This window comes from Mesoplodon densirostris, chromosome 4 (assembly GCF_025265405.1).
Source record: "Mesoplodon densirostris isolate mMesDen1 chromosome 4, mMesDen1 primary haplotype, whole genome shotgun sequence".
NCBI classification, from domain to species: Eukaryota; Metazoa; Chordata; class Mammalia; order Artiodactyla; family Ziphiidae; genus Mesoplodon; species Mesoplodon densirostris.
This window is the reverse complement of record NC_082664.1, coordinates 27,383,451-27,397,034: the sequence shown is the minus strand read 5'-3', so window position 1 is coordinate 27,397,034 and position 13,584 is coordinate 27,383,451. Positions and strand designations below refer to the sequence as shown.

At 46.9% G+C, this 13,584-nt stretch overlaps 1 protein-coding gene across 1 annotated transcript in view; it reads left to right on the top strand.

Annotated features, from left to right (window-relative positions):
* Nucleotides 1–1,848: 1,848 nt before the first annotated feature.
* LRRC74A (leucine rich repeat containing 74A) overlaps nucleotides 1,849–13,584 on the top strand; it is a 43,126-nt gene continuing 31,390 nt past the window's right edge. The window contains exons 1-5 of the mRNA XM_060096036.1: nucleotides 1,849–1,885; nucleotides 3,652–3,780; nucleotides 6,719–6,891; nucleotides 9,178–9,285; nucleotides 10,301–10,397. Of these exons, the coding sequence (XP_059952019.1) occupies nucleotides 1,849–1,885; nucleotides 3,652–3,780; nucleotides 6,719–6,891; nucleotides 9,178–9,285; nucleotides 10,301–10,397 (544 nt within the window). The remainder of the gene's footprint in view (nucleotides 1,886–3,651; nucleotides 3,781–6,718; nucleotides 6,892–9,177; nucleotides 9,286–10,300; nucleotides 10,398–13,584) is intronic.

Genomic DNA, 13,584 nt, shown 5'->3' with positions numbered 1-13,584 from the left:
TGTATAACAACCCATGCATAACCCATATCTATATTTATTTCTATACCCATCTATCTGTGTATGTATATTAAGCAAAACCCAAACCCATGAATCTACATGGAAACCTCTGACTCCAATCCAGCATCACTCTTTGTGAGCCCATGAATGCTCCCCAGCATGACCCTTATCAATTTCCAGTACTGCTCTTAGACCCAGGCAAGTGGTGTTGCTGCCCAGTGGCTATTTGGAGTGGCTTCCTCCAAATTTTCTAATTTGCCCTTGGTACCTGAGACCACATGGTACTTTGTCCAGGATCTGGACTTAGACCAAAACTTAGACCAGGATCTACATACTCTCCGGTCACCGTTTTTCTCCTTTAAGTACACTTTCTTATCCTCTGCACCAGCATGGGGTTGACCAGATATCCCAAGGGTCTCCAGGACTTGTGCCTACCGAGTCATCCTAGGAGTTGATCACTCCCTCTGGCTTGTTCAGTATCTCTCTCACAGAACCACATGAGATTGGACCACTAGAATGATGCTGTCGTGCTGATTTAGGATGACTCAAATTGTTTATTTGAACAGGAGCTCTGCCAACAGTATTTATTTTCCCAGGACCCTCACAACCTAGGCGTGGCCCTGTCAGTTTCTATCTTGTTTTATACATGTGTTGAAAGGTCCAAATCTTAATCATATCTGCATTCCCCTCCCCACGATGGGGCCTATCTTAGTGCCTTGTATGTAATAGATGCTCCATAAATATTTTTCAGAATGGATGCCTGGAGGAATGAGTAATATCTCAGATTTACATATTTCTTTTGGTCCAAGGTTCTAACTATGTTTTTCCTACACAAATTCCCAGATCTTCATCATTCTTCTGAGTGGCAAAGAGGGATTTTCATGTCCCCAAGCCCTCCAGTCACTGACCTGCCCGTTGATGTGCTGATAGTTTATCGGGAAGGAACAAACACGCCTCCAGGTTCTCTTGACAGTAAACTGCAAGTGAACTTCAACTCCAAGACACGTGAAAACAGCCAAGGGTGGGAATGATGGTTGAGTGGTTCCAAGTTTGGCAGCCTGGTAGTTTGAACAGTGCTTTGGCTGCAACAAATTGTAGTGATAGAACATGTGTTTGTCGTGCTTTGCTTTTGATCTGCTGCTCCAAGGTTGAGGATACTCTCCCAAGGGGTAAAGAAAAAAGCAAGGAGAGCTGGGAAGAAGAAAACTGACCTCACCCATCACTGAAATATTTCGTACCTGAAGCACCTTGAGAGAAGAACATGGTGGCAGCTCAAAGCAGTCACCTGATTAAGGGGCTTGGGTTTGGTCCTGACTCAGAGGGAAATACAACTCCACCTAGAGGCCCCCGCACAGCACCTGCACACTCACAGCCAAGCCTGGGCTTGGCCCCAGGGATATAAGAGAAAAGATGACTACCAGAGCCACCAGGAGGGTGGGAGGCTTGCTGTTGCTAGGTCCACCCACGTGGATCACAATGACCGCATGAGGTCATGGAATGTTGAAGATGAAATTAAAGTGGGTCCTAAGTCATAAAGTTGCAGGTGGGTGGGCATCCTTTCAACAGGGCTCCCAGGAATAGAGCTGTACCTCTCTCCTTGATGATCCGGGGAAGTAGCTACCTCTCCCAGACAGAGTTGGGGTCAAATCCAGACATGTCCCACCAAAACCCACTCTCCCCAGGGCTTGCTGGGATGGAAGGATAACTACAGCCCCCAACCCCCAGGATCTGTCTAGGTGAGGGCGGGGTATGCAAAGTTTGAGACAGAGGTGAACCGACAGGTAGCTTCTTAGGGAAGCAGCAGAAAGGTGGCAAGAAGCTGGCAGCAGCCCCTGAGAGGGCCCCGGCACCATGGACAATGATGACCCTCTTGAGCCTGAGACAAAAGGTGAAAGAAAATGCATCCCATTCCTCACCACTCAGGCCCTTCTGGCTGCCTCAGTGTAATGCCTAGTGACCACGTAGACCCGGAAGCCCCCTTCCCTCCTCTCCTGGGACCCTCTAGAATTGGGGTGATGTGTGACATTGACTTGACTTCGGGGCTTGCCAACCAGGGAGTGAGAAAGTTGGATGCAATGCTGTGCTGGAACTGGCCCATACCAGCTCTGGCTGACTTTAATTTTCATTCTGTGAGCTGGCCGATGTCATGTTGGTAGTTGGAAATCAGCCATGTTAGGAATATTTACACCACCTGAATTGGCTAACATTACAAAGCAGGATTTTTTTTTTTTTCTGGAGAGCCAGTTAAACAGTTACCAACATTCCACTGGTTGGATGGAATTCTAAAATGGTTTATCTAAAGAGGAAATTAAGAAATCATCACTTTTTGAGGGCTACGTCTGATGGCTAAGCTGCTGTATGTCTTCTAAATGTCTGACCACTGCTACTTCCACCCCTTGTCACACAGAACTTGTCTTATAGGCTGGGAAATAAATGTTGGAGCTTGGGTCTACGGACAAGGGCTGAGAAGGACACAAACCTGCATGGAATCATTAGGAACTCCACTATCTTAGAAACTGGGTGGTCAAAACTTACGACCCATGCCGTGAATGCTCAGCCCACCTGAAGAGAGAAGGTTGGCTGAGTTCTGACAGGCCATCCAGTGGTGCAGCCTGGCTTCCTGAAACCATTGCATCCTGCTGACATGGGAGGACTAGCCCTGGACTTTGTGTGGCTTTCAGGAGCCCAGGGCTGGTTCCAGATCAGTGGCCCAATGGCAGAAGAATCACATCTAGCAAGTGCAGGGGACTAGTGTGAGGGAAGCCCAGGACACTTGTATTTAATCATAGCAATTAGTTTCAATCCCAGGGAGATTTGCAAGCCCTTCCTCCTGCATGGTCATAAATTTGGACTGGAAGGAAGAAGCTAGGTCAGATCCTAGGAATCAAGTTATCCCTTTCACTCTCTGGAACTGCTTCTGTTCCACTTTATTTTACACTTGACCCAAGTCACCTGCCCTGCCCCTTGCCCTCTCAGCGTCATCTGTGCCTGCCAATGAGGAAGTCTAGGCATCACCACACGTCCTTCCCCTGAAAGAGTAAAGCAGACCCTGAACCCCACCCGAGCTAATAAGAAGGAAAAGAAGGAGCAAGCAGGGCTTCCCTGGTGGCGCAGTGGTTGAGAGTCCGCCTGCCGATGCAGGGGACACGGGTTCGTGCCCAGGTCCGGGAGGATCCCACATGCCGTGGAGCGGCTGGGCCCGTGAGCCATGGCCGCTGAGCCTGCGCGTCCGGAGCCTGTGCTCCACAACGGGAGAGGCCACAGCAGTGAGAGGGCCGCGTACCGCAAAAAAAAAAAAAAAAAAAAAAAAAAGAAGGAGCAAGCAGCCAACGTCCAAGGCTGGCCCAACACACGGGGTGGGACAGGAATGAGGCCTCCAGAGAACACGAAGGGCGTTTAGCACAGACAATTCAGCCAGGAGGCAGCTCTGTGTCAGGGAAAGAGGGCTCGTAGAGGGGAGCCCCCCTGGCAGGCCTGAAGGCAGGCTGTAGTCCCTTGGCACCTTGAGCCACGTGAGGCTGAGGGACAAAGGCTGCAGCCAGGACTCGGGTTGCAGATGAGAGAAACAGAGGCGCAGGGTGGCCAGTGGTGAGCTCCACCTGAAAGGCCAGCAGGTTTCGTTTCCAGAATCAAGGAGATGAGTTTCTCTTCCAGATGAGAGTGACACCGTGTCGGCACGGCAGAGCAGTGATGAAACACTCTACTGTGAGGCTGAAGCCCCCATGGCTGTCGAAAAAGAGAAACCAGCCCGGGAGAGCTCAGAAAGAGACCTTGAGATTGAAGGTGAGCGAGCATGGGCCCTTGGTGGGTGAGGGGTGGCTTGCCTCCTTCCTCAGAAGCTGGAGAAATCGGTTTCCCAGTTGGCCAAGGCTCTGCCCGGTGGGACGTGCTGCAGAGGGAACGGGCCAGAAACACCTGTGCTCAGTTTTATGCCACGACCTCCCCGAGGCTGGCCCGGGGGCAGCAGTCTCTGCTGCCCCGTGCTCGTGACTGGACTCATGAGCAGAGGGGTCCCATCAGCTTGCTGAAAGCTGGAGCGATAAGTGAACAGGGGCTTCTGGTTTTCTGAACATTTCCACATGTGGCATCTTATGTCACCTTTGCAATAGTCCCGGGAGGTAGGCATTATTACCTGCCCTTTACAGAGGGGGGAACTGAGGTTTAGAAGGATTGTGTGAGTTGCCCAAGGCCACCGAGAGTTTGCCAATGTCTGCCAACCCCATGTTCCCCCCACCTTGTCGATCTACCTTCCCTATTCCATATTCCAGGGGCCCCTGGAGGATTTATGGCCCATCTTGCATCCTGGCGACGTTCCTCTACTCACATTAGAGTTCTTGTTTCCCCAGCTTGAGAGCCCCGTGTTTTCCCTCCCCGTGTTTGTTCCCTCCAACAGATCCAAGCGTGTCTGGGTATGGGGAGGGGTGCAAGCTGAGTTGGAGCAAAGACTCTGTTATTGCAAACAACACCTCCACCCTCTTCTCCTTTCCAGTTTCCCCAAGGAAGGAAGTGCCTGCCAAAAGGACACCTGGGAAGCAGGGCCAGAACAGCGCTGGCTCCACCTGATGGGCTGGCCCCAAACTTCCCGGGCTGAGGCCAGCTGGCCCAGTGGCCCTTTCCCTCCCGCGTCCCAGCGCTAGGTGGTAGGCTGTGATCAGTGGCAGCAGAGATGCAGGGGAGGCTGCTCTGCCAAATTCAGTTGTGTCGCTCGTCTCCATGGTCACCGCGCCCCCAGGGTCCACATACAACTTCACCCTCAACACAGACCTCCTCCCTGCCACTGCCCGGGGAGCCTGTTGTTGCCTTCCTAACTTCTTTTCCGCTTCAAGGCTGCTGCTGAGACACTGAATTTTACCTGGTTGGCAGGGTGGCAGATGGGAACACTGGATGTGTAGTCCCAGACTCCAGCTTCTAGCTCATTGCCCCTCCCCACCGCCACTCCCCCAAGTGATAACATTGTTGCAAGCTGCCTCTAAAACGTAACCTAGGGGGCTTCCCTGGTGGTGCAGTGGTTGAGAGTCCGCCTGCCAATGCAGGGGACATGGGTTCGTGCCCCGGTCCCGGAAGATCCCACATGCTGCAGAGAGGCCACAATAGTGAGAGGCCCGCGTACCGCAAAAAAAAAACCAAAAAAAACGTAACCTAGGGAATACAGCTAGAAGGCGTCCACAAAATCATCCGGAGCAGAGTGAGTGCCAAGGACAAAGCTGGGGGTTACCTACTCTGCTTTAGCAAACAGGAGCCTCTAACAACTGAATCTGGCACCAACTATTCTGTGCCGGACAGACACTCAGGGCTCAGCTCCTCCAGCTTCTGGTGCCCCTACAGCTGGTGCTGAGATGCTGGGAATGGGGCAGGAAGGGCTTCCTGGGATGAACTGAGACATGAGCCAGGCGGGAATAGCAAGCTGGTGGTGAGGCTACGGAAGAGGGGAAGTTGCTTGCTCACCACATGCTGCTCTTCCTATACAACAGGCGATTTTGCACCCCAGGGGACACTTGGCAAACTGGGGGTGGGGTGAGGGGTGGGGGGATGCCACTAGAATCTCATGGGCGGAGGCCAAGAATCCTGCCACATATCTTACACTGCGCGGAACAGCCCCTCACAGCAGAGAATTATCCAACTCCAAATGTCCTTAGTGCTGAGGCTGAAAAATCCTGGTCTGCAACCACCGGGAAAAGAAGGCCAATTTGTAGCTGTGCCTGCAAAATCAACTTCCTTGCAAAGACCTTGTCCTTTCACCAACAAAGCTTTCATTGTCCGTCTTAGAAATGTCTGGGGTGGGTTGGCCAAAGACTCTGAGATCTGAAGGGAAAAAACAGATGCCGGTTTAGACCCCCGCTGGCCATGGAAAGCCCTGTGTCAACAGAGCTTGCTTAATGAGGACAGGGCTGTGGGGCATCCAGAACCCAGGGAGTCCCTCTGCCCACCAACCACGAGTCAGGATGGTCTAAAGCCCAAGGAACAAAAGCCCCCAAGAGGTTAGAATGGAGAGGAGCGGCCCCCATTCTGTTTGCTGGTTTAAGCACTTATCAGCTGTGTGTGATTTGGGGCTAGATCTGTCATTGGTAAAGTAGGGATGACAGTCCTTTTTGTGAGGAAAAATGACATGCAAGTCTTTGAAAGAAGCAAACCCACTCAAATGCAAGTTTGTTTCCGACGGATTTGGGGGTCTCTCCATCTTGCACTGATCTGCCACCTTCAGAAGCCCACTGTGTCCTACTTGGGCTTTTTCTAGTTGGTACTTCTCTAAATCTTTAGTAAAACTTTGTTTGTGGCTCACATTTTTACAGTGGTAGTGAAACTAAAACTGCAATGGAGACTCCCTCAACCATCACAAATCACCAGCTTTTTGTCTGGTTGGCCTTTCAAAGCTGTCCTGAGGTGGGCAAGGATGCGCTCACACATCCTTGTGCTCAGTCACTAGATGCAGTCAACCTGGGAAGGTGGGGACGGAGCATATTGTTTCTCCTAGGTAGCGTGGAACCTAAAGCCAGGGGCCTTGTCTCTTACCCAAAGGGAGATGTCCACATGGGGCTTTCTGGATTTAGGGTCTCCCATCACTGGCTGACTTTCCAGTTGGAGCTGGAACATACACCCATAGGGACAGAGCCTCAGACAAGAGGGGACGCCAGTCAGAATCGAATGTGGTCTGGGTCAACAGGGAGATAAGGCAAAGGTAGAAGAGAAACTCTACTTCATCCACTTGCATCTTTTTCTGCAGATACGGAGAAATTTTTCACCACCGGACAAAGAGAGCTGTACCTGGAGGCCTGCAGACTTGTGGGCGTAGTGCCCATCTCCTACTTCATCCGGAACATGGAGGAGTCCTATGTGAACCTCAACCACTATGGACTGGGCCCCAGGGGTACCAAGGCTATTGCTATAGCCCTGGTGGTGAGCGTACCAGTGCGGGCACGTGAAGGCTGGCGGAAGTGGGGACTTGACAGGGTGGTAGGCCCAAGAGTCAGAGAGCCCCACCTTGGGACCCTGCATTGCAACCTCAATGCCCGCCTTGCCCTAGACTCTGCATGACTACCAGTTGCTTTCCCCAAAAGGCATGGATGCCCAATAGCTCCTGGGAAGGAGGCTGCTAGAGACCTGGGCCTTGGAAGTCTATGCTGTTTCCTATTCAGAAAGCAAAAGCACCAGCCTGTGGGCCCTGGAAAAGCAACTGGTCTGGGCTTGGGCCCAAACGCTAATGTGAGAACACAATGCAAAATGTCAGCCAGATCTCAATTCCAAAGCTCACCTTTGCCTTAAATGAGTTCACTACTGAGCCATTCCATTTGATGTCTGCCTTTTGCAATATTTTATGTAAATCTTCAAGACCACACTGTAGAGTGGATCATGTTTTCCCACAGGAAGAATGTTCTCTCCCGGCTTGGCTTGAATGATAAGACTTGTCCTTGAACTCATCATAGCTTTCTATAATTATAATTGATTATATACAAAACTGACTCCATCCCAGGAAAACAGAAAATGTAACAGGTGTATGTCAGCACAACACTGTTTGTTCACTTAGGACAGTAAAGAAAAATTGCAATTTAAAAAAAAAACACCCATTTTTGGAACCATAACTGCATTCGCACTTAGCGCATGCCCATTAAGAAGTCACATGACGTGATATTGTGCTGCTCTCCGGGGAGGGGGAGGGAAGGGAGGAAGGGCAGAGAAAGAAGAAAGCCATCTTGAAATTTATGGAGCGTTGAAAGACTGATTAATGAAGTGTTAGGAATTCACCATTACCTCATGAGCATCATGGAAATAACAAAATCCACTCAGGACTTGGGCCACTTGTCTCTCAGTAACAGCAGTTGCTGCTTAGGGGGAGTTTTTCTTCTCTGATTCTTTGTATCATCCATTTGACAATCATTGTGACATTCCAATGGACTGAACTTTTATTTACTTTTATTTATCTTTGGTACTGTTTAACTTCTCACATGTTGTGTTTCCCTGGCTTAGAGGAAGAGTATTCCGATAGGAGGGCTCATTTTCATACTTCTCTGGGTCTGTCCCTCCTCCACCTATCTCCATGCCATTGGACTTGGTGGGCTATGAGCCCCTCGAGAGGAGGAATGGTCTCTGTTCATCCCTGTTTTCCTCGGCAGTTAGCACAGAGGGTGACAAATAGATACTCACCCGTGTGAAATGAATGTGAATGGATTTGGTGATCAGGCCACCTGCTACACCACATACTGTGCTGGTCCCCAGGATGACTCTGAAAGTGGTCCTTCAGCCCCCATTTCTGCTAAATGACACCTAGACTGGGAGACCCCCTGAGCCATCTCGCTTGCCTTTGAGCACGACTGAATTTTCCCACCCCCGCAAGAGAGGGAGGCCAGAAGACACTTCATGAAGGCCCTGGGGGGCCATTCTGCCTCGCAGTAATTCACACTATCACACTTTCCCTTTGCCTGAAACGAGAGCTACTTCTCTCACTGCTTTGTGTGCTTTGAAAATCGCTCAAATTCAAAGACATGCCTGTTCTCTGTGCCTTTCTGCACAGGGAACGAGGTGGGGAAGGGAAGGGCAAAAGTTCTGGTTAGAGCTAACCCCAGTCCCTCATGCTGCAAGGCCAGTCATTTCCACTTGTCTTGCTCCCTGTGGGAATGCAGACTAACTTGGATGTAGAAATTTATTTAAGATTTAAGTTCCAGCTCCTTCTAAACAGCCTTGAGGCAACATCCTGACTATCAGAGAGTACCAGACAACCCTTAAGCCTAAACTAGAAGAAAGGCCTCTGAAGGAAGCAGGCACAGTAAAGGCGTTATGCTTAAATATCCTTCTTAAATAATAGCACATTCTCCTTAAACTTGGAGTAGGTCACAGGCCTCTCTCCTTAAAGCTAAATAGTTAAAATCTGTCCAGCTCTCCCTTGTGCCTCATCTTTTTCAGGACTTTATTTTAATGTCCCCTTTCTAAATCCCCCTTGGTACCCCTTTTGGGGAGGGAGGTGCTCAGAATAAGCATGTCATCCTAGCAAAACTCACTGGGATGTCTTGTCCCCTGCGCTATTCTCCTGTTCCTAGCCACTCCTCCAGAATTGCTAGCCTGCTTCTCTGTACCCTCTGACGTGGCTGGGATGTTCGAGAGGGGTGATGGGCTCTGGGCAAGGGCAGGGAACTGACTAGGTCACCAACCACCTCTGTCTCTCTCCCCCTCCCCTTGTGGTGGCTGAAGTCCAACACGACTGTTCTCAGGCTGGAGCTGGCAGACAATGGTATCACAGAGGAGGGCATCTTGAGCCTGGTGGAGATGCTACAGGAGAACTACTACCTGCAGGAGATGGTACTGTGCCCTGTTCTACCAGTTCCTACAACCATGCTTAGAGTCTCAGAACCCACTTCAGAGAAGCCAGAGTCCCCTGCCCAAGCCCAGGCCAGCCTCCAGGCTTTCTGCAGTCAGTCTGGGGCCTCCCCTCCCCTGGAAGTGACTTCTCAGAGGAGGTTCTGCACATGAGAGCCTGGCTAGGGGCACTGTGTTCCCTGTGGCCGTAGAAAACCCTGAGAAACCATTTCCGTCTGGATCTCATAAGCCCCTAAATGGACAAACTTACTTCTTTAGAGTGGTCTTAATGTAAACTTTCTTAAAGAAAATAAAGCCATGAAATAATTTCATAAAATACAGTGTTCCCTGGCGACAGATGGTGGTGATGGTTGCACAACAATGTGAACGTACTTCAGCCCATTGAATTGTATACTTAAAAACGGTTAGGATGGTAAATGTTGTGTTACGTCTATTTTACCACAATTTTAAAAATTAAAAAAAGAAGGGGAAAGACAATTGAGATGATAATGTCTGGCTTATATAAAGTCCCTCCCACTTGCCTGAAAGGACTATGTCCGTTTATACCCCTACTACTTCTGAGCATAGTGATTCATGCTCGTGAACCAATGAAGGGAATTACAATGATCGCTTACTCTAAATTCATTTTTCAATTGTTTCGTGCCAAACCCTCCAAATAAAGTTGTCTTAGGTTTCAAAAATAATAATAATACAATGTGCTTATCTAAAATACCAGGGCTAAATTGGGGAGGTGGGGAGTCACTGAGGTCAACTTCAGAGAACTGAGATCAGCCTGAGAGCTTCACGGTGAAGCATTAGAAAAGCCAGGATTCCTCTCCTCCTCCTCTTCCCCTTTGCACCATCCTAACCCTTCCCATCCTTTCACCCCAGCCCTGCTCTCCCCACCCCACCCCTACTCCCTCAGTGTAGGCCTCAAGTAAGCCCCCACCCCCATCATTTGTTAATGAGGGCCCTTTGGTGGGATGGTCACATACTTAAGTGTTCTCTTGCCTTTTAGAACATTTCCGACAATGATCTTGGTTTGGAGGGGGCCAGAATCCTCTCTGAGTTCCTCCAGAATAACACCTCTTCGCTCTTTAGTCTTCAGCTTTCAGGTGAGCCTATGAAGAAGGATGGGGAGGACATTGGGAATGTAATGGAGAGAAGGGTCGGAGCAGAGAGATCCAGGGTCTAACAGCCAGACCAGGTCCTGCTGATTTCAGAGACCAGAACACTGCATCTACACCCTGCTAGATTCTTCCAACCATTCTCATCCCCTCTCCACAACCGCACTGGGTTCACGGCTGTCCTAGACAAGCGACTTCTGATTCACTTTGCAATATTCCCACCTCTGCTGGAAAGTCTCTACCCCAGATACCTGCACAGCTCCCGCTCCCACTTCATTCCTGCCTCCGCTCACAGGTCATCTCCTTAAGGGGACTTCTCTGACCTATCAAAGCAGCACCTCTCCATCACCATCACTCTCTAACCTGTTTCTCTTCCTGGTTTTTCTTAACAGCACTTATTACTACCTGACCCCCTGTAGTATAACTAATTTTTAATTAGTTTATTATCAGTCTCACTCACAGAAAAAAAAAAAGTCACTTGAGAACTCTTATTACCCACAGACCTGCCCTCACTCAGGTTTATGGTTTGCATTTATACTATCTGCAGGGTCCTGGAATCCCTATGGCAGGAAATGAACATGCAAAGTGGTCTTATGTTGGTAATACCTTGGGGCACCCAACAGAAACAAACATAAACCTCTGACAGGCTCCAGGCCGTTGGGGATTCCCACAGATAAAGCTCTGCTAAAGATGGGCTCACAGTCCAAAACTGCAAAACAAGGAAACACCATGAGAGCTGTCAGATTCAACAAGTAATAGCATGGGACCCTCGAGAACTTCAGGAAATAACATTATCCTATATAGGCTGTAAACTGAGTGACCATAAAATTTATCCATCAAACTGCACAGGAGCACTATCAATTAACTGAAACTTCTAATAAATAGATGTCTTGCACCCAACTCTAAATCAAGTTTGATATGATTAAGAACATAAAACATACAAGAACAAATCACTATTTCTTAATAGATCCCCCCAAAATAGAACTTCTACAAATGAAAAATATATAATTATTGAAATTAAAGACTCAATGGATAAATTCAACAGCAAATTAGATACAGTGAATAAAATTAGTGACCTGGAAAATAGATAAAAGGATATTTTATCTATCTTTGCAATATAGAAAGATAAAGATATAGAGAATATAAAAGATAAAAATATAAAGGAATGAATAGACTCAATATAGCTAATAGGCGGTCCAGAAGAAGCGAATGGGTGAACAACAATATATGAGCAAATAATAGCTGACATGTTTCCTGAACTGATGAATTCTCAGATACAAGAATCCTAGTGAGTCCTAAGTACAGTAAAGTAAAAAGAAATCCACACCTGAGTATATCATAGTAAAAGCACCTAAGATAAAAAGATCTTAAAAGTATCCAGAGAGAAAATACAGAAACAGAGGTTGTGTATTTTTTAATATAAATTTTACTACATATTAGATATTATTCTCCAATTTTCCTTTTTTCCCCTCTAAATATATCTTGGATTTCTTTCTATGGCAGAACCGATAGATTTATCTCATTGTTTTGAACTCTTGGGTAGTTTTTCATGGTATGATTATAGCATAATTTATCTAATATCCCCCTTTTTGAAGGGAAGTGCATTTAAGTCATTTCTAGTTTTTCAATCTTCCAGATAATTTTTAAAGTATTTTCTTATCCATGCATCTTTTGAGCACATGTTCTAGTATTTCTACAGACACCCAGGAGCAGAATTATTCAATGTAAGGTATACCCGTTTTAGTGAAGTCAAAAATTAATTTCCAAATTTCCCTTAAGAAGACTATACCAGGTTATAATTCCACCAGTGTAATGTCTATTTCCCCTATATCTCCACCAGAAGAGTTATTACCAAGCTGTTTGTGAACCAGACAGTTAAGTGTGTTGAAGTCACAGTACTTGGGTTCAGATCCCAGCTTTGACACTAGGCAATTTATTTAACCCTTCTGTGACTCACTTTTCTCATTTATAAACTAGGGACAATTATATTACCTATCTCAGGCAGTGATTGTGAGGATTACGTTAATTAAAATCTGAATCACCGGGCCTCCCTGGTGGCGCAAGTGGTTGAGAGTCCGCCTGCCGATGCAGGGGATACGGGTTCGTGCCCCGGTCTGGGAGGATCCCATATGCCGTGGAGCGGCTGGGCCCGTGAGCCATGGCCGCTGAGCCTGCGCGTCCGGAGCCTGCGCGTCCGGAGCCTGTGCTCCGCAACGGGGGAGGCCACAACAGTGAGAGGCCCGCATACCGCAAAAAAAAAAAAAAAAAAAAATCTGAATCACCTAGAACAGTACATAGGATGCAAGTATTCAATAACTGTTCACCACTATTATTATCTTTATTACAGTCCCACATTACTATTGAAATAGAACATCTTTTCCGATGCTTATTTTCATTTTAATTTCTTCTTCTAAGAAATGGCCATTGTTATATGGGGTTGTTTGTATTCTTAAGTGTTAGGCACTCTATATACTACAGATACTCATACTTGAATGTTACATATGGCTTTCTTCATGGTGTTTTCTTACATGAAAGTTTGTGTACTTACTGTTGTCAAGTTCATCAGTCTTTTCTTTTATGGATTTAATTTTTGTAGTCTTGCTTAAAAAACGGTTTCCTACTTCAGATTTAAAAATATTTTTCTTTACTTTCTTCAAATATTTTTGTAATTTTGTTTTTTTCCACGTAGATCTTCAATATACCTAGAACTTATTTTTGTTCATGGCATTAGGTAGGAGTCAAACATTCTATTTCCAAAACTCACAGCCAGGTGCCCCAGCATCATTAGTTGAATAATCTACCCTTAACTAATTTGAATGTCATCGTCTATTAAATTCCCATATAAATATAAGTTCCTTTCTAGAGTCTCTATCCCACCTCATTAATCTATTTCTATGCCAACACTGTACTGTTTTAGTATGCTTAGAATGTTAAAATTATAATATGCTATATAATATAATAATTAGTTGTAATTAAAATGATATATCAAGTATGTAATATTCAATATATTCGTTTTATAATTATATGATATGCTATAATATTTTTTATATTTGAGTGGACAAAGTCTGACCTTTTTCAAAGTAATCTCGGCTATTCTTGAGTGGTTTCTCCTCCAGTTGAATTTTAGAATCATTTTGTCAAGTTCCATTAAAAAGAAAATTTACTGGGATTTTGG